This window comes from Melopsittacus undulatus, chromosome 15 (genome assembly GCF_012275295.1).
Source record: "Melopsittacus undulatus isolate bMelUnd1 chromosome 15, bMelUnd1.mat.Z, whole genome shotgun sequence".
In the NCBI taxonomy this organism is placed as follows: Eukaryota; Metazoa; Chordata; class Aves; order Psittaciformes; family Psittaculidae; genus Melopsittacus; species Melopsittacus undulatus.
The window spans coordinates 3145938-3166547 of record NC_047541.1 but is presented as its reverse complement, the minus strand read 5'-3'; the positions used below and the strand labels follow the sequence as shown (position 1 = coordinate 3166547).

Genomic DNA, 20610 nt, shown 5'->3' with positions numbered 1-20610 from the left:
ACAGTACATGTTCCCCGATAGCTAATTCCCATTCCAGCCTTCCTTACTTCACCTCCTCTAAGTCTTCCACAGCCACTTGGTCTGGTGAAGCAGAAAGAGGCACAGGGAAGACACAAGGACCACCCACACTTCTCAGGCCTGTGCTTGGTCCCCAGGCTTTACTCCAAAACAATGACAAAAGCATCAAACGTGTCTAGATTTCTTTATTTTTGTGTCAAAAGGCTTGGCTGTTCAGCTGCAGGGAGAACGGCCCAGTACCGATTTCTCCAGTAATACATTAGGCAGACCAGAAACAGAACACAACACTCACCAAGGCTCCTCTGTCAGCACAAATAGTTTCAGCATCCCCCCAGAGAGAATGAAGGGAAGGTGGAATGCAACGGCCAGCCCATGCCAGGATTTGGAGAGTAGTCTAACACACACAAATGCACTGGTGTATTCTTTATCATTATGGAAGGAGTCACTGCACCTTCAGTTGGGATGTCACTTCTGTACCCACCCGACCATGTACATGCCAACATAAAGGTCTGCTTTTGTTAGAGGATGGGAAAACAAAGCTACTGTAGGGTTAAACCCAGTGACATTTCCTCTGTTACCAGACTTTTTGTCTCTCCCCTTCTCCTATGGCAAGTCTTGGTCATTGATTTGGTAACCCAAAAAAACAACCTGTTAAAACTTAGGAGAAAAACAAAACACAAAAAGACCTTGGTGCAAACGTGCCAGTTTCCCCTGCAGACAGCCTGTAACATTTTCTTGCATCAGAGGTCACACAAAATAAATCCAAAGTTATCAGGACTAGCCAGTATGTGAGGCACACAACTGCTCCCCTGGGTTTCTGAATGTCAAGTCAATGAAAAGCAAGGGGGCACCTACTGCAGGCTGCCAAGGCTCATTTCTCCCCCGTGGGCTGGCAGGATGTATATAAACCACAGTGTTGTAACGACTTGTACCATGGGGCAGTGCTGAAAGACAAATACCTGCCTCTGTCCTCTACCTTACTGGTTGATCTGCAGCCTAGACTCATCAGTCCTCATCCGAGCTATCCTCTGATTTTTCATCAGCAGCCACTTTCCAGTTCTTCCTCTTGCTCCTCTTCTCCGGTACTTCACTGTGCCTCTCTGACACAGAATTGTGACGTTTCTTTCTCTTTTTTTGGGGCCGTTTCTCTTTTTTCTCCTCAGATTCACTGTCCTCAGAGCTGCTGGTGGTTGAGCTGCTTGCATGAGAAAAGTCACTTTCCTGCCCAGAAGAGGAGGTAGGTTCCCTGGCAGGCACTTTCCTGGTCTTTTTCTTGCGCTTGTGTTTCCCTTTTCGAGTGCTTGAAGTCTCCTCTTCTGAGCACTCACTCTCCTGGGAAGAATCTGATGATGTTCTCCCCTGCTCCTTTTTCTTTTTCTTTCGCTTTTTGTGCAATCGCTTTTTTTGCTTCTTCTTGTGTGATTTCTTTGTTTTCTTCCGTTTGTGCGATTCCCGAGCAGTTTGCTTTTCTAGATGAGATTTCTTCTTCCCATTGACAGCACTTTGGGCATCTCCTTCTCGCTGGTCACTGTAGGAAGAGCACGGGATCGTCAAAAGGAAGCAGACAGGCAGCCACATAGCAGTGGCTTCTGTCTCAAAGCAAGCCCATCATTTAGCTAGAGCAGGAAAGCAGATGCTTTGACAGAGAAGGTAGCTGCACTTTTGTTTCAAGTACTTAGTAACAGCTTGGGTGCACACCTTATTAATACCTCTGCTTAAGGTATTTGAGCCAGAACCTCAGAGAATATGTACTGAAAGCCACTGAGTGATAAAAACTTATTTACAGCAGGTTACTTCAAATCTGTAAACCTGACAAATATTGTATGTGATCATAGAATCATAGAATAGTTAGGGTTGGAAAGGACCTTAAGATCATCCAGTTCCAACCCCCTGCCATGGGCAGGGACACCTCACACTAAACCATATCACCCAAGGCTTCATCCAACCTGGTCTTGAACATTGCCAGGGATGGAGCATTCACCACCTCCCTGGGCAACCCATTCCAGTGCTTCAGCACCCTAAGAGTAAAGGATTTCTTCCTTATATCCAATCTAAACCTCTGCTGTTTAAGTTGCAACCCATTACCCCTTGTCCTATCACTAGAGTGATGCAAGTCTAATTACTATAAAAGATGCAATCCCCTCCTATGACTCAGACAAGGGGGAACCACATTAATGAACCAGATTTTTTTCAGCAGGTATCTGTAACTAAACAATGTTGCTTTACAGTCAAGGCTGATCCATACTCAGAACTTAAAGTTCAGTTTAACAAATTCCCTGCATAACCTGACAGATCAAGATTTCAGACACATTACTCCACCTAGTTGCCTTACCTATCTGTATCAAATTCTTCAGGATATAACTCTTTATAGCCACTGTGACCCCATCTGTAAGAAAGCAGAACCAGATATAGAAACTGACAAGGTATTTAAGGAAAAAATATAACTCTGAAAAGACAGAACCACAGAATGAACATGAGTTTTGATAGCAAAGAAGGGCTATCAGAACCTTCCCAACCAAAAGAAAAAGGAAGGAAATATAACTGATTTGTTTTGTACCATTTAAATATACCTGATGTTCTCAGCCTCCTTTCCATTTCTAATCAGGACTAACTTCAATTCAAGTTTCCTTAAAACAACCCTGGAGAGCAGTAACTTTTTAAGTTCCTTGGGCAAAGTAATAAGCTTAAGGCTGAGCTTTTGCTCATAACTGTGACTTAGGGACTCTATAGTTGAACTCGTATCACTTATCCTGTGACACTACATAAGTTCATACATGTTACTTATTCTCAAAATAAAACCAAGCATTACTTTATAGGAATAAGGACTGGAAAGACAAATGTACTAACTTCTTGGTACATGACCCCCAGAAGGTGTTTGAATTAATTATAATCACAGAACATGATTCCCCCACAGACCTGTCTGGCATGTTGGCTTCACATTCATACAGCTTTTTATTCCAGGATCGGGCCCTAAGGAGATCATCTTCAACTAGGTCCAGAAATTGTGAGTTCTTTCCTTTCCAGTCAGGCCTGTGGCCCTCCTCATCAAAGCCATCACTGCGCATCCGGCTGCTGCGGGAAGAGAACAGTTGTTCTTCAGCTGTCAGCTCTGATGCAGAGAATTTCTGAACAAGGGGTTAGTCCAGTGAGAGGAACAAAAACGCAGCAAGGCTTCAATGTCCATCTATGCAAGAAGACCAGCTATCATTTTAACAGAGTCACCACTAACAGCTCTCACAAAACCTTACTGTCCTGGTTTAAGCCCAGCTATTAACTCAGAACCAAGCAGCTGCTTGCTTACTCCCCCTTTTTTTCTCCCCTTCCCAGCTCTCAAAGGGATGGGGAGGAGAATTGAAAGGATGTAAATCCCATGGGTTCAGATAAGAACAGTCCAGTAACTAAGGTATAACACAAATCACTACTGCTACCACCTATAATAATAATGATAAGGGAAATAACAAGGGGAGAAAATATAAAACTAAAAGGGGAAAGGAAAATAAGACAACAAACACAAGTGATGTACAATACAATTTGTCAGCTACCGCTGACAGATACCCAGCTCGACCCCAGCAGCAATCTGGGCCTTCTGGGTAACTCACCCCAGTTTCTATACTGGGCATGATGTGCTGTGCTATGGAATACCCCTTGGCTAGCTTGGGTCAGGTGTCCTGCCTCTGCTTTCTCCCGGCTTCCCATGCCCCATCTCACTTGGCAGACCATGAGACTCAATATGTCCTTGGTCAGATTAAGCATTACTTAGCAACAACTAAAAACATCAGTGTGTTATCAGCATTGTTCTCAGGCTAAAGCTGAAAACACAGCACTGCACCAGCTACTAAGGAGGAGAAAAATGACTGCTGCTGAACCCAGGACACTTACTCATTAAGGAGAAAATAAATGTATCTGTAGTCTGACTTCATATACTGTAAACACACATTCATCACAGAATGCTCCTAAAGTGTTGTAACAAACAAGAGTTCATCAATTTAGCAATTAAGACAAGACAATTAACTCCTCTAAACAACCAAACCCCACCTGGAGGTGTCTGACAGCATTCTGCTCTGCCTTTTCCAGTAGGTCTCTTCGGTTTGCTTTTCCCACTCCCTTATTTTCCACATTTCTGTCTCTTCCTGAATCTGAAATTCACAGAAGGAAAACAAGAGTAACATTAGGGAAACTTTACAGACAAGCAGCATGTAATATTAGCTCAACACTCCTGCTAACAAAATTCACAACAAGCTTTCCTACCATATTCAAACAGATTATTTTCTAGTAGCTGTAACCAAAAGGAGAACCTCCTGATGGTAATATCATAACAAAGCACATGAGAATAACTGCATCAGAAATGGTGGGTTTGCCTGATTTCACTATCTCATCTGTTCTGGCTACCCTGCCTTGTTATTCATTACCACCCTAAATACACATACTATTAGAGAACGCAGTGTATAAATATCATCTGGAAGGAGCAAGATGAAATGAGAAGTTACATGACAAGCTAATAAAACACAACATGCAGATGCTGCGTGGTTTAATACATACTTATGCTTATGGACACTGACAGTAAATAAGTAATTTTATAAACATATGAAACAAACAAGTTAGACCTGCTGAATTATGTCCGGAATTCATTCAAGAGTTTGCTAAAGTTAATGGAGTTTCTTGCTAAAGTTAATGGAGTTTCTTAATCTCGCACTAAAATACTGCCTGTGCACATTAACAAAAAGTTGAAATTCTTTGATGCAATTAACAATACATACACAGTACAAGACAAAATACAAAGATTTACTACTTCTAAAAAAGCAAACCACATTTATCATAAAATCTTGAAAGAATATGTTCCATAGCACAAATTTTATAGGTGTAGACATATACATACACGCACACATCTATTTATCTATCTATGCACGTTCCTTCGCCAGGATAAGAACTCAAAACCAGGTTGAACTGAAACGAGACTAACGGTGTTTACACGGCTGATTTCAACGAGCTCCTTTCCTCCCTGCGCTCCCCATCCCCGGTCACAACCCGGCCGTTCCGCCTGCCCCACACTACCGAGGCAGCACCAGCAGTCCCGAACCGCGGAGCAGCCCCCGGTGATGCCCAGGGCGCCTGCACTCGCACCCGCGGACAGCACCGGCCGCAGAAGCGGGCACGGGGCAGAGCCAGGCGGAGGAGTCACCGCAGAGAGGGGGAACAGCCCCCACCGGCCCCGGCCGTACCTTGTTGTGCGCGCCCGTGTGCCGGATGACGTTCCTCAACAGCACCTTCCCCACCGGCACCCGGGACATCCTCCGGCCCTACACGGCCCTGCAGACGCCGGCCCCACCGGCACCCCCGGGCCCGCTCACCGGGGCACCCCCGCAGCCGGACGTGGTCCCCGCACGGTGCCTCCTCCTCCGCACCCCGCGGCGGCTCCGGGCCGCTCCCAGCTCCGCCACAGGCCGCGGGGCCGGAAGCAGCGGGAGGACGGGAACACCGACGGACCCGCCGGGCCCCGCCCTTCCGGCGGCCGTTGCTAGGCGACCGGGGGCAGCCATGGCGGACGCGGCGCTGGCGAGGGCCGCGCAGCTCTGGTCGCTGCTGGACGAGCTGGCCGAGAACGACCCCCGGGGCTACCGGAGGCTCCTGCAGCAGCAGCGGGCAGAGGCCGAGCTGCTCTGCGCTGCCCCGGAGCCTCACCTGTGCCTGCGGGCGAGCCCCGCGGTGGGTGCGCAGGGTCGGGGCCGCGGCCTCCGGTGCGGGTGCTGCGGAGCGGTGCGCTCAGCCGCGGGTCGGTCTCTTGCAGGGTGGTGCTCGGAGGCCGCTGTTCATCAATGTGTGCAGCTGGAAGAGGGTCCCGGCCCCCAAAGGCCCCACCGACCCCACGCCTGTCAGTGCGGGGCCGCTGGAACATGTATGTGGTGAGGGAGGTACGTCCCGAAAGGGTTGCGCCTCGCCCCGGATGCGTTTCTTCCTGCACTGCTGCAGTGCGTGGCGATCACACGCAGACTGTCGCTGTAACGGAGGGTGGTGCTGAGCCGGCGCCAGCTCTCGGCTCCGGGTGTTTGTCTAGGTGAGGTTGATAAGAGTCATCTCTGCCCAGAAGTCACGAATTAGTTTCCTTTGCTCTTAAAAGTGACTATAAAGAACACTGGCACAATAATTCTGACACATAACTTACTTTTATAGACCTTTACAGCATTATAGATGTTGCATATAACCCAGAGGTTCTTCAGAGGGGACAAGAAAACCCAGAGAAAATGGAGCACTTGATCCATTTGACACTTAAATTTGTTGAGGAACGATGCAACCTTACTCTTTCTCATTTGTACACCATCGAATCATTCAAATGCAAGGGAAGCCTGGAAACGATGCAACAGCGTCTGAGAGGAAGGCAGAGGCCAGCTCCACATCTCAGTCAGAACACAAAGAAGGGTATGTAGAGACATGCACTCATTTTCCTTTGACCTATTAGATTCTCCAACAAATTCACTCCAGCCTCATCTGTAACCCAGTTCTTGCCTTAAGCATAATCCAAATGCTTCCAAGTCAGAGGTATTCATACCAGACAGTAGTTTAACCCTGCTGGCCTATTTGCATTTATCTCTGGTGTTTTACAACTGAGAAAACATAGTGACACTGGAACAGCATATTCCCTTTTCTTTAATATCCACTAAACATGGGAACTCTCTTAACATTTAATCCTTTGAGGTGCTTAAGTTTCTTTTACCTGAATCCGAGTAAAAGGGATTGCTGCTGTAACTAGCAGTCTGAAAACAATAATTTTTAACCCACTCGCAATATAACTGTGGGCGAAGGAAAACTGCCAGTAACAGCCTTCAACTCACAAAGCTGTTAATGCCAATTAGTTACAGTTAAAACTTTCACGATGTATTTGTCAAGTGTCATAACATTACACTTCTGTAACTGATATGTGTGAAAAATTTCCTTTTCTTGAAAGAACTAACACTTGAGGAGCTGCTACGCACTATGGAAGCTGAGGACTGCAGCAATGCTTCAGTCCTGCTGAAGGAAGAACATGTGATGCAGTCAAAAGGGCATCTGATAGAGGAAATTGCTAGCACTGAAATGCCAGAGAAGCTCAATACCCCTGTCTATGAAATGATCACTGTAAAGGATGCAAACAAGAAACCACTCAAAATTGAACTCAGAATTGAATTGCCTAAGGTTAGCTCTGTTTCTGAGTGTGATCTGAGAATTTCAAAGGTAAGCTAACAGAAATAACAATCCTATGTTTTCTGTCTAGTATCCATTTCCTAGAAACACTCACTGCTAATTCATTGTCAAATAGTTAACCAAGTATTTAATTTTCTTGGTTCAGGATGACATAGTCATTGAAGTCCCTGGAAAATACAAATTACAACTAGAGCTGCCAGAACTGGTGGATGAAGAAACAACTACAGCTGTATTTAACAAAGGAAAACGGATATTGTTTATCACAGTGCTGGTTGCCAAGCCAGATCCTTGAAGACTGCATTCTGTCCAGTTCATGTTTACAGATGCCAGAACAAGAAAAAGCTCAGAATGAGAATCCTAACTTTTAGATGGTGATGAGCTGTGTTTCTTTAAACTTCAGGGGTGAATACCTCGAGTGCATGTAGAAAAGGAAGTCTGAAGGAACATTAACACCACAAAAGTTAGGACAAAAGTAAGTTTAAAAATTGCAAATACTCAAGGAGTGACTTGAATATGTTAACAGCTGTAGTAAAAGACCATAAATGCATACATGCTTTACCGCATCATTCATTTTGCCTTAAGGTACAGCAGTTAACAGTTGTGAAGTGTTTTTGCAGAATAAATTGATTACTGGATAAACACGGTTATTCAGGTCTCACGTGTTTAATACTGGAACAACCAGCAGAGGCGTGTCATACACAGTTCTACAAGTTGCCCTGCATGGTGTTCTCAAATCCCTTTAGGACAATCCCTGCTGATTTTAACAGGAATAGGCTGTGTAGTCACTTTATATGCTTGACCTCAGTTCTTACTGGTTTTGTAATCTCTGAATGAGACCCCAAAAAACAGACCTGTTCTGTACCATTCAAAACAACATCTACAGATTCAAAGCTCAGGAATGATTGGAGTGAAGCTAGCAACCAAACACAATCTTGCAGTACTTCAACTAGGAAAAAACACCTGCATTATTTTACAGTAATACACAAAATACAAAGTAATACAAAGCAACAAACAGCAACACAAAACAGCTTCAAGGATTACTAAGCGTGACTAGAATTGGCACAGGGACAAACAAAAGTTCAAGTGATCTTATTTTTATGATTGATTTGGTAGTATGTCATTCTTACGGCTTACAACATGTGCATTACAACCATGCTTCTGTACCGATACTCATCGAATCAGAAATGGAAACAGACAAATTGGTTTTGTGCCGCAACTTTAAAATACAGACTGATGAAAGTGCAGTTAACTCCTAGCTTTCTCCATTCTCTGTTTCAAAGAGACTTCTGGCTGCACTGAGACACTTTTCAGTGGTAATAGTTGTAAGTTCAAGGTGAAATTCCACCATTGCATGAGCTGACCTGGCCTGCTGCAGGACGCAAGCAGGACCAGAAGTCACTATCAGCACTCAGTGCACAAGCACTGGGCAGGATTTTTTCAGTTGCAAGTGTTCCAGAGTGAAAGGTCTCTGTAACCAGAATTTGAGGTGCGCTGCAGCAAGGAAGCCAGGAAGATTCAAGTTCACTGCTACATGATACTAATAAAGCATGTATTGTTTTGGAACATCTGTAATTAGAATTTCAGGTTAATAGGGTGAGTTTCATGATCAGACTGATCAGCTAAACACCCCTGATTGTGCTATAGCAGTACAGTAAGCCACACATAACTGAATACAAAAGCACTGGAAGATGTTTTAGTAGCTGTCAATTCCAAGCATTTAATAGAACATAGGTTCACTAGAGCAAGTCTGGAACCAAGATATTTTCGAACATTAAACAAAAGCTAAACCTTGAATGCACCTTTTTGCTTAAGCCAGGCATGAAAACCAGGTATCACAGCAACCAGACATTAAACAGTTCCCACAAAAATATTTAATTTCCATAATATTTTCTTCCAGTATCTTTAGTGAACGTTGTAGAACTTTACAGGAAACAGTACTTACTGCAATATACAGAACAGCTTTAACTTTTCCTTTCCTTTTCTTAGAATTCTACCCCCTTGTCGTTCTCCTGGGCACTTTGTAATTGCTACACAGCCATCCTTTGCACATTAAGATTTCCATGTGGAAAATGGAGCTTAAGAATGTTCAGCACTGCACCCCTTTCAGAATACAATGACTGGGATAAGTGGACACAAGTCCAACAAACTATCGAAGCATTTTACATACAATATATGTATGGTAGCATATTTTGCTGCCTACTGAGGCTGGAACAACATAGACAATTCATTGCAGAACCACAGTACCAGTGACTAACTCACAGATTCCCATGTCAGAATGCCTGGAAAAAAATTCCAAGCATTTGAGTCATCACAGGATTAATATCCACTGATGGGATTATTAGTGTGTGTGATTTGCCTATAGTCAGTGCCAGCACACAGATTTTCTTAAACATTCTGCAAAACGGTTACTTTCCACGTCATCCTAGTCTGATATTAACAAGAGGAACAGCAATTAGAGTTTTCATACAGAAAGCACATGTAAGTATAAGTCCACAAGGAGATAAGCACTCCCTGTGGTATCTGACAGCTGTGACCCCACAGATATCAGTGCTCTTTCACCTTAAAGTGCTCAAAAGGGATCACACAGCTGAGAAGGTCCAGACCAGTGCCAAATTCCAAAGAGAGATTTGGAATGCTAGCACTTGGCCTTTGAGAAACTATTCCCGGGCGCTTCAGTCCCTTAGTGCATGTCATACTACCCATCCCAGCAGAAAACGTGAGTAAGGGAATCCACCTTTAACTAACTTGTACGTTTCAGTTACCATCTCACCTGAACTCCTGCGAAGAGATGTTCATAATTCAAATTAATAAGAACAGAGGTGATGAAATTGCTTGGTGTGCACTCCCCACCTCCCCGTTCACCCTAGTTTAGAAGCGGATGGCAGTATGCATACTGCCTGGATAACTTAAATCTGGGATGCTTAACTCTGTTTTGGAAGAGTTTGCAAGTTAACTGTATAAAAATACAGTATAGCTGTAATATTGCTCTGAAAAGCACTTTTGCAAACTTTTTCTGTACAGACTGGTAATAACATTACCAGATAATATAATACATATTTAAAATAAAAAAGGAACTCTTTTAATAAGTCTGAACACTCACGTCTAAATAGCTTGTTTAAAACATAACAGTGGGATCCAGAAAAACTTTGCTTGCATGGTTAAATTATAGCAGCATGGTTACTGGCTTTTCAAGGAAATTCTTGAATTCAGCAAGCCACTGTGCTCCAACTGCTCCGTCTACAACACGATGGTCACAGCTAAGTGTAACAGACATCATACTGGCCACATCAAATCTGAAAGAGTAAAGAAAGGAAAGGTTAATACAGACCTCTGGAAGTCAGTGCCAGTAACAAAGCAAAAATAGCTTCTATCAGGGAAGCAGCAATAACAGTGCTTGGCAGCAGATATTTCTCCCTTTGGACTTCTGAAAAAGATTACATCATACAGCAAAATCATATCAATTCCTTTTCTACAATTAAGAAACACATTTGCATGCTCCCTTTAGGACAGGAAGCTCATCTATCCTTGAATCACAAGAGCAGCCTCACACAATCAAAGACAAACAGCCATTTTACCAAAAAGCTTCGAGCTTCCCTACATGTCAGACTGTTAACACATTTAAATAATCCAAAACATTCTCCTGGATCTACACAAGTTCAATCTTCAACCAAGGCAACGTTATATACAATGTATATATATACATTATGTATAATCCCTCCCTTAGGTTTTCCTTAAATGCAAATTTTATCAAACTGTTAAACAAGAACAGTTGCCTAGACTGTTGTGGATGCCAGACTAGGCCTCAATGAAAGAAACAGCTTCTCCTTAACTTGCAAAGAAGTTGCAAGAAAAATGTATGGCAGGTCATTCATCAGTCCCTGCATTTCTCTTTAACCTGTGTGACCCCTTCATAGAAGATCTCACTGTACTTCAGAAGGTCATGAAAGCAGTATATCAACTTCTTGAAATCAGAAGCTCACTATATGCAGAATCAGATGCACACCTACCCTTTCTCATTATCAGCTGGCACTAGCCTTTTCTCTGAGGAGCCAACTGCAAGGATGCAGGCTTGAGGTGGATTGATTATAGCAGAGAAATTCTTAATCCCATACATTCCTAAATTGGAAATCGTGAAAGTACCACCCTACAAGAAAAAGACATTCATAGTCAAACTCACAAAAGCTATTTCATGTGGAATATTAACAAACATGGCTAAAACATCACAGAATAGGTTTTGCTCATTCTAAACAGGACTTCTGAACAGAAATCAAGGGCAGTAACGTTTAATAGCAATTTGAGTTTCTCACCTGGAATTCATGAGGTTGCAGTTTACCTTCTCGGGCTTTAGCTGCCAAAGAAACCACATCCTTACTAATGGAAGCCAGGCCCTTTATATGTGCATTAAACACAATAGGCGTTATAAGCCCTGCAGGTGTATTAACTGCAACGCTGACATCCACCACATGATTTCTGCAAGACACAAAGGAGATGCTAGTTACTCTAGCATGGTAACAAGGACAGTAACTTTCAGAACTGTTTGGACAACTCTAAATTATTAATTTTGCAACAGTTATTTCACCTTGCACACTGGCCTTGGATGCAAAGTTCTTAGCACATCAACAAAAGCTTCTCAACCTTTGCATTATATCTGTTCCCCTCCCTATAAATCTCAGCAGGTCTGCTGGTTTGCCATGAGCCTACCAAACAAAGCTTCTGGCTTTGACTGTACCCTTAACTTACTGCCTGATAACTGTGTCCATCCATGAAGAGTTTGCCTCAGGCACCTTCAAGCAAGCCAGAGCAGAAGCTTTAATTATGAAGTCATTGACAGAAAGCTTAGTGTTACCTGAGACCACCTGTAAATAAAGAGATATGGAAGTGTCAGTTTGTCTCTTACACATTACCTCAGTTAACTTGGACAGTCACTGCCATGCAGGCTTGTTTAAATGAACTGTTAGAAAACAAACACGCTACTCGTAAACATGAATATTTGAAGTGCCAAGACAGTTTAGGAGGTACCTCTTATAATTTAAGAAGGTACAACCTTTATTAATGTCTGTTTTTTTCCCCCCAAACTTGACTTAGAATTATTATTTCACATAAATTTTCTACCCTTTTTATTCTTAAAACCTTTCTACCCTTTTGTCCAACTTCCCAGCTGGAAGAACTGAACACCAAGCAGAGCAAAGTGGCCCTGTTGGGGAAGACAGAAATCAGTGCACAGTGCCTGGATAAAAAGTCTCATTCTATCACAGACAGTCCAGAACTGAGGCACAACAGGTAGAAAAGGCACTGAAAAGAATAATTTTTCCAAGACAAAATGGCATATCACCAGAAAGCCAGGTGGGTAAACCTGTGAAAGAATTCAGCTTTCTCCACGCACACAATCTCACCATGCCTAAATGCTTTACCTGATTGAGTTCTTTCCTTAGCACCAGTACTTCTCCCATATTTATATCAATAGAAAGGTAATAGTGAGGTATTGTTTGTTTAGACTGCATCAACCGCTGAGCAATGACCTGAGGGTATACAATAGAAGAAATCAAAATAAATTAATCTGGAAAATTCTATCCTGCAAAGCATTCTCAGAAAGGAATAAAATCTTCTTACCTTCCGAATGTTGCTGATAGGGATATCTGTGAAGGTCCCCACTGGTGCTGCTGCAACTGCAGCAGCTGCAGGAACTGCCCCTACTGCTGGAGCCTGCAAGCAGAGAAAGTCAGCATAATTCATAGTCCTATCCAAATATCAATCCTGCAGAGCAATTCACTATGTGGGACAAGTGCTGAGGCTAAGCTGCCTCTTGCTTTAGGGCACCAGATATTTCTACTCTCTAGCCTCACCTCTCCAGTATCCACTAGGTTCTTTCCAAGTCCTATATTTGATTATTAAATACAGAACTTCAATCATTTAAAAATGCAACACTGATATACACTGCTATGAAGCTCCCAGAATACTAAATCCTGCTAGATGGTTGTTCTGGGTACAGCAGATGTACCTTAGAAGGCACTCACAAACTGCATTCAGCCACATCCCCTCCGGCAGCATACAAAGCAACACTTCTATCATCTCATATAAAAGACAAGCAATTGAGTAACAACAGATTTGTGGCAATAATGACAGCAGGTTCTTCGTTCATAAGTATGGCTTTCATTCTAATTGCCACCTTCAGCAATCTATTGGGACTGGGTTTACCTCAATCCATAACAACGTATCAATGATATGAAGGGTTGGGAGTACACACGTTTTTTTTTCTCGCCTCAGTGAAATACCAGAGGACAAACAAATGAAGAGAACTTCATCCATGTATCTGACAGACTAAACTTTACAACCTAACAGTCACCATAGCCCACACAGCATCATAGTCCAACCAATCCAGGGATAACATCTTCAGATAGTAATTGCATTTCTATAGAGCATTTCCATCACTATAATCAAGTATCTACTCTTACAGATCTCATGCCTACTCACCGGAGCAACCTTTGATGGCACAAATGACTCCACGTCTTTCTTTGTTATTCTACCATCTGGTCCAGTACCTAGAAGAGTCAAAGAAAAATGTAAGAGGGTTTCAAGCATTTTTGACAGGGCATTGTTTCTAAAGGTACCAGTTTTACTCAACAGAGAGAAGTCGCTTAACACAACCTCTGGTGAGGATAGCTGCACAGTCAGGATGTTCCTGACTATGCAGGCACTAGACAGACACCAGACAGTGTGAAAAGACAGAAAAAAGACAAACACTAGACAGTGAAAGTAAGGAAGCAGAAAGACAACCTACCTTTCACTTGGGCAAGGTCAATTCCTTTTTCTGCTGCAATTTTCTTTGCCAAGGGACTAGCCAGGATCCTTCCTTTCTCGGCAGGCAGCCCAGCTGTAGGGACTGCTGGAGCAGAAGGAACAGAAGGCTGAGGAGGAGGAGGAGCAGCAGCAGGAGTTGTCACTACCTTAACAGAAGAATTAAAGCCATTAGCTTCAGGATCATTCAGCAAAGGCTTTGGAGGTACAGTAAGAGAACAGGACCATCTAATTACCAGTCTAGAGAATAACAAAAATAGTCACTAATCTGAAAGAATTTTCAGGTTCAGAGAAGTTTCTCAGGGGCAGAAATTAAATCAGAAGCTTCCTGGGAAGGAGGCCAACTAAGCTGCTTAAGTATACACCCAAAAGAAGAGTCAAGCAAGTAACTTATGCTGCTGGATTTCAAGGATAAAGCATTAGAAGTGGCACAAGCAACAGGCTAGAGAAGACTGTAATGAGTAACTACCTGATCCAGTTTCTGGAAGGCCAATTAGCAATTACTTCTTAGGTCACCTATCATCAACATAAATTGGCCTTGCATTCATACAATCATAAATACTACTGCTGGAGACAATGCCTCACACTATCAAACTAGCAGAACAGGTCAGATCAGACAACTTCATGGTCCCCATAACTTCTCTCACATTCTAGGAATTGTCCTTACTGGAGGAGGAGGAAGGGGAGGAGGAGCTTGTGCCTTGATGTCCGTTACTGCAGTGGGTTGGTAGTCAGCAAAGGCTGGAATATCAGACTCTTTCTCCACAATTATGCAGAGAGCTGCTCCTAATGGCACATCTCTTGTTCCTTCAGGCACTAAGATTTTTGCCAAGTAGCCTTCCTCCTGCACTTCAAAGCCTTAAGGGAAAGAAACAAAACTGGTTAAGTTCCTGATGCAGCTGAGAAGTTCCTCTAAATGCTGCTTCTAAAGACTTCAGTAACTAAAACCATGTCCTATATTTAGTAGGCAAGAGAATCCTTTTCAGTGCAACTACTAGGAAAAATCTCCATACACTGCACATTACTAAGAAGGATTGATGAAGAAATAGGAAGTGGTTTTAGGAGCTCTGATAGTTAGCTCTCCAGTGGAATGAGAAGTTAGCAAAACTTGTTTTGGTTGCCCCACAGCTTCACGTCCTGAGCAGCTAGGAGAACAGTTAGCACAGATTGTATTCTAGATTCTCCTCTTTAAGGGGCACCTCATCCATTCTTGGCTTTGGAGTTGACTCACCTATTGTGGCTTTATCTGTCTCAATTTCTGCCAGTAAGTCTCCCTCACTCAGTTTCTCCCCAACCTTCTTCTCCCATCTCTGCACTGTGCCCATTGTCATGGTAGGTGACAGGGCAGGGAGAGTGATCTGTGAAGTCAGAGAATACAAGAGGATCAGATTCTGGTCACACAGAAGGAACAGGAACACAGCTTTAACTCCTGACTAAATGATGCCCACCTAAAGAAGTAGCCAGCCTTTAATGCATCTGGCTCCATTACAGCAAAGAAAAGTGCTATCTCTTATTGCTAGTTGGCTCCTTTCATCAAAGCCTAAGCAAGAAAGTAAGCAAAAGCAAAGAGCAAGTAACCTATATATCGAAATAACTATTACCACCATCACATTGGGAATGTTTTGCAGCTACTATTTGCAAAGCAAAATGAAAGACTGAAGCAAGTCACTTTGTGACAAACAGGTTTGGCCCTTTAAAAGCTATACAGACTGATCTTCCAATAAGCACTCAAAGATGTTGTATGTTTGCACATACATATTGCTGTGCAACAAATACAGCACGGGTGAGTATAGCTTCAGAGCAAAACTGTACAGACAAGACAAGCAGTGTGAAATAAGCCCATCTAATAGATAAAACACAAGTCAGATTAAGAAGGCCTTAATTAATTCTTTGTTCAATTACTGATCTTGCGTAACATCTCAAACAAATCAGTTCCCACATGCATCATCTGTGGAATGAGGTTTACTATTTCAAATGTTCTTTTTCAAATTAATGTCACAGAAACACCCCGCTACAAAGTGCTCAAATACAACTATGGTAGGTATACATTTCAATATCTAAGTAAATAGATTATCCACAAATACAACTCATTATTAGTCACCCACAAACCCATCTGGTGTGTGCTCATCAGAGTATTAGACTTGAGTTCTGCCCCGAGATGTGAACAGCATCTTCTGAGCTTATTCACACTTAGCACAAGGTCTTTTTATACCAGCACTATCCAAATAATGCAGATACAGCAGGTATTGTTTCTAGACTGCAAAACAATCCTGTAGGGACAGGAACCTCCTCTACTAGCAGCTGGGATGCTGAAAAAGCTTACTGGGACCTCCCCTAACACCTGCTTTAAGCATGCAACAATTCAAGTGGCACAGACTCCTGCAACCATAGCTAATAACTTCCCAAAGAGCAGTTCTGATAAAATGCCCTGGAGCCAGCAATGCCAAACACAGAAAATGAGTGCGACAAGACTTAAATCACAAGCTATGCTCTCTTACCTGCATATGAGGAGGGTAGGAGCTGCCAGGAGCCTGAGGAGAAGGCGGAGGTGGTGGTGAGGGAGCTGCAGGCTGAGGGGGAGGCACTGCGGCTGCAGGGGGGGCAGATGCTGCAGAATCTAGAGTATAATTTTTAAAGGCATCAATATGTTCAGGCCTAGATGAAAACACAGAACCACAAAAGAAGTCAGATGACTTTCTCTTAAGCCTTTCACACAGACACCCAAGAAGCCCCGAGAGAGAAAATTCAACTCAAAGGTTAGTGAAATACATACTTTTCTACGGTGATACATATTATGGCCCCAATGGGAACATCTCTTGTGCCTTCTGGCACCAGGATCTTGGCCAAGTAGCATTCATCTAAGCTCTCAAAGCCAACTGTTGCTTTGTCTGTCTCCACCTTTGAGAGATAACAGGATATCATTATGGCAGCAGAAAAGGTGAGTGTTCTCAAAGCTTTCCAGTCTGATAGTATATGGCCACAACACACACAGTTCTGGAAAGAAATCACCCTGTGGCACCAATCCCAGGCAAGTATGCTCTCAAACAGGTGAAGTGCTGCTCCTGCTCAGAAAGAAGAAAAGCAGCAACCAGTTTTGAAAGGCTATCACACTTGTTCCCAACAGCATCTGTGATCTTGGACCCAAGAGATCTGTTCAAATGAGTGCAACCAGGGACAGAACCCAGGATGCACACATAGCTCATTAGAAATGCAGCGCAGCCTATGTCCCCAGAATACCTCTGCTATGAGGTCTCCTTCATTGATCTTGTCACCCTCCTTCTTTTCCCAGCGTGCAATGGTGCCCATCTGCATCGTGGGGGACAGAGCTGGCAAGGCCACCTGTGGGGAATAGGGCAGTGTTACAACCCAGACAGTCCTGATAACAGGAACCCCAAGCACAGAGTACAGATAGATCCTCAGCACAGGCTGCAACAGGGGGCACAAAGGAGACTCTGCAAATTCCCAGCAGGTCATGACTGTCTCCAGTTTCCTGGTAAGACCCCAGAGCAAACCAATACTGGGGTGCTGAGATGGGGCTGACCAAGGAAAGGAGAAGCTATAAGAAGGGACAAAGAAAGGTACAGGGAAAAAGAACTAGTGGCAATGGAGGTGGTACCCACTGATGGCAGAAGGACTCAAGGTAGTGGCAAGGGTATGAGAACCACAGGATTGAGGAAGAAAAGTGCAGATTCCCCGGGGCAAACTGAGCTGCCCAATGACAGGAAAAAAAGGTATAGAAAATGAAAGGGCTGCCCCCGAAGCAGGAAGGCATAGGAGCCTGTGAGGAACTGGTGGGAGGGTGGGAGGGAGGAGAGGGGCCTGCAGCCTGCCTGGGACGGGGGAAAAGGAACCTCTTACCTTCTGGTGAGCCGGGAGGCTGCAGCAGCGGCACGGGATGAGCCGAGGCCACGCCAGGGGCAGCAGGAACCCTCCGGGCCGCAGGCCGGGGCCGCGGCTCAGCGGCCCAGCCCCCGCCGCCGGCCCGCGGCTTCCTCCGGCTCCGGCACCGCTGAGCGCTCGGCAGCGGCCCCGAGCAGCCCCCGCCGCTCCCCGGGCCACCCTTCGAGCCAACACCCGCCACATGCTGCAGCCGGAGCCGGAACCGGGCCCTGAGCCGCTGCTCGGTGACCTCCGTGCGGGCACGGCGCCGTGCGGCACAGCGCGACGCTGCCGTAAAGCGCGGCCGGGAGAGTTAACTGTGTAATGGCCGGGATGGGGATGGGGGCGGTGACACCGGGGCTGCAGCGGCCGGGGGGGAACGGACAGCCCTATGGCTCAGGCCGGTGGTGACACCGGGGCTGCAGCGGCCGGGGTGAACGGACAGCCCTATGGCTCAGACCGGTGGTGGCACCGGGGCTGCAGCGGCCGGGGGGGAACGTACAGCCCTATGGCTCAGGTCGGTGACAGGAGCCTGTCCGGCGGTGACAAAGCGGAGCTGTAAGCGGACCTGTACCCGTGTCTTTGCGCAACGCACACCCACAATTGCAACAGCCCCTCCTGGACTGTCCTGGTCGCTATCCCATGGGCTCCAGCTCAGCCAGAGCCCAGGTGTGGCTGGAGCCACGGGAAGCCAGGACGTGTTCTGTGCCCGGGATCCAGCAGCACAGGTCCCCCAACCACAGACTGCCCCTTTGGAAGCAGTGTTATGATGGGGTTGGAACGCGCAAGAGCAAAGGGCTTAGCTGGCTAACACCGTACACAGTAAAATCCCATCATGTGCATTACTGCTGCTTTAACACGTTAAATGACTGGGAGTGGTTGCTCCTAAGTGTATAGGTCTTGTCTTAGCTGAGCTCAGCCTGCTGCAGCACTTTACACAACCTTGGGTGCAGAAGCAGTGACATTTGTTACCACCAAGGCAGACGAGCAAAGCTTGTGCATTCTGTGCTGGTCATGACAGTTTAGAAGTAATGCAAATGCAGTTTTAAGTCTGTTCGTCTCCCGTGTCTCAGAAAACAAATAAATGCTTTCCTAAGACATTGTGGAAAAGTGATTAAAAAGGTTTTCTCCGTGACTAAGGGGGTGCTAACCTTAAACACACTGATTTATGCACTGATTTTATTCCCTACCTGCGCCTTCTCATTTCAAAGCCGTCCTCCCCTTCAAGCACTGAACAGCCTCAGTTTGCAAACCCTGTTTTATTGAGATAACTGGTTCGTTAATCCAAGGATTCCCCAGGCAGGTACGTCTGGTTCAGATGTACAGATAAAACTTCACTTCCCTAGAGAACAGGCTTTAGAATAGCTGCCGTAAGTGATGAATGCAAATACCCGAGTTTCAATGAAAACATAATCTTACACAGAGCATGTATGTTACACAAACAAGGAAAGTAAATTTGAAGAAAGTCTGGACAAAAAGATTTAAACCAGTAAAAAAGTGAGTCCTGGGTATAATATTAAGAACGCAACCCCAGAATAAACCCATTGAAGTCAATGTTATAGTGAACTGATTTAGTGCCAGACTGACTTAAAACACATAGTATCTTTTGCCTTTATCAGAGAGAAATATATAGCCAACAGCTTTCCCACCTGATACTTCTTATCCCTATGCCTAACATTTCTTACCTCTTCCAGACCCCTTTCTCTCAACCAATGCAAAGATAAAATGTACGAAGGAGGCTGCAGCATCAATACAAAAAGAAGGGTGAACCCAGACTGTTTATGGGATATAGTGCTTTAGAGCAGCAGCCTTTCAGCTTCAGTGACAGCAATTCCATCTTCACTACCACAGAGGGGAGCTGCATGTAGGAACCCAAGAACAGAGCATTGCTATCAGTTGTTTCTCAGCAGATGCTGATAGCATCTTCTTGTCTTCTTTTGTCCTAGCTTACATGTGGTGTTAGCATGGATGAAAGGCACATCACTGCCACACCTAAAAAGCAAGCCCTTTCTCAAATAGAGCCCATTGTTGCTCTGGAGAACATGTGTTTCCAGATAAGATTCAGGCCTTGGCTCTCTAGTGGCAGTGAGCGTATTAAATGTGACCATGGTTAGTTATCTGAGCTGATCTAAGAACAAGAACAGGTTGGCTACTGTATCAGATAACAACTTTTTTCTTCATGGTAAAACTGAATAGGTAGGGACAAGGATTGAAGACTTATCCATTAGAAGCTCTGATCATATTAACAGCCTCCTGTGTCTTCAGTGCTCCAAACTGCTCATCTTTGAGTAGCAGAGAGATATGGAACTGGCAACTACAAGCCTTGAAAATCGTCTTAATTTTCTCCATAAGAATGAAGCCTGGGTGCATGGCTCTTGCCAAAATAAGACTGGTGTGAAAAACCTGAAGCAAGAAACACTTGAGAAAAATCTGCTGTTCAAATACAATTGATTTCAGTATAGCAACCCCATGCTCTCTTTATGAACACACCAGAGATCATGCAACAAAGAAACTATACCCAGGGAGGAAGAAACTCTTTGTTTCTTTTCCAAACAGTGTATTCCCCCCTGCAGACCATTAATGAACTTGTCAATTGATGAACTTTCCTACTGCTGTCTGTAAGGAGAATGTCACCAGAACAAATTGTCCAGAACAGGAGGCATGTTGTGTTGTGCCAATGTGGCACAGAGCCACATAACAGCCTCAAACTACTTCCTGAACAGTGAAGTAGGGAGAAAATAA

General features: G+C 44.4%; 3 protein-coding genes across 5 annotated transcripts; 1 reads left to right on the top strand and 2 right to left on the bottom strand.

Moving 5' to 3' along the window:
• Positions 1 to 185: 185 nt before the first annotated feature.
• NKAPD1 (NKAP domain containing 1) lies at positions 186 to 5915 on the bottom strand. Of its 3 annotated transcripts, none has more exons than XM_034069473.1 (5): positions 5698 to 5915; positions 4054 to 4154; positions 2935 to 3090; positions 2351 to 2404; positions 186 to 1546 (listed from the first exon to the last, which is right to left on the bottom strand). In XM_034069473.1, the coding sequence occupies exons 2-5, from the start codon at positions 4134 to 4136 to the stop codon at positions 1024 to 1026; spliced, it is 816 nt and encodes a 271-aa protein (XP_033925364.1). In that variant the 5' UTR covers positions 4137 to 4154; positions 5698 to 5915; the 3' UTR covers positions 186 to 1023. The 3 variants fall into 3 exon arrangements, with proteins under 3 accessions (XP_033925364.1, XP_033925363.1, XP_033925362.1); XM_034069472.1 differs by lacking the exon at positions 5698 to 5915 and adding an exon at positions 5367 to 5473; XM_034069471.1 differs by lacking the exon at positions 5698 to 5915 and adding an exon at positions 5238 to 5458.
• On the top strand, positions 5554 to 7872 carry PIH1D2 (PIH1 domain containing 2). The gene is made up of 4 exons (XM_034069470.1): positions 5554 to 5911; positions 6187 to 6432; positions 6959 to 7224; positions 7340 to 7872. The coding sequence occupies exons 1-4, from the start codon at positions 5554 to 5556 to the stop codon at positions 7484 to 7486; spliced, it is 1017 nt and encodes a 338-aa protein (XP_033925361.1). The 3' UTR covers positions 7487 to 7872.
• On the bottom strand, positions 7302 to 18145 carry DLAT (dihydrolipoamide S-acetyltransferase). Its single transcript, XM_034069469.1, has 14 exons — positions 17848 to 18145; positions 17227 to 17328; positions 16763 to 16887; positions 16488 to 16644; positions 15221 to 15347; positions 14657 to 14847; positions 13973 to 14138; positions 13666 to 13733; positions 12805 to 12897; positions 12606 to 12713; positions 11935 to 12050; positions 11502 to 11664; positions 11202 to 11338; positions 7302 to 10487 (listed from the first exon to the last, which is right to left on the bottom strand). The coding sequence occupies exons 1-14, from the start codon at positions 18070 to 18072 to the stop codon at positions 10358 to 10360; spliced, it is 1908 nt and encodes a 635-aa protein (XP_033925360.1). The 5' UTR covers positions 18073 to 18145; the 3' UTR covers positions 7302 to 10357.
• Between the last annotated feature and the right edge of the window lie 2465 nt (positions 18146 to 20610).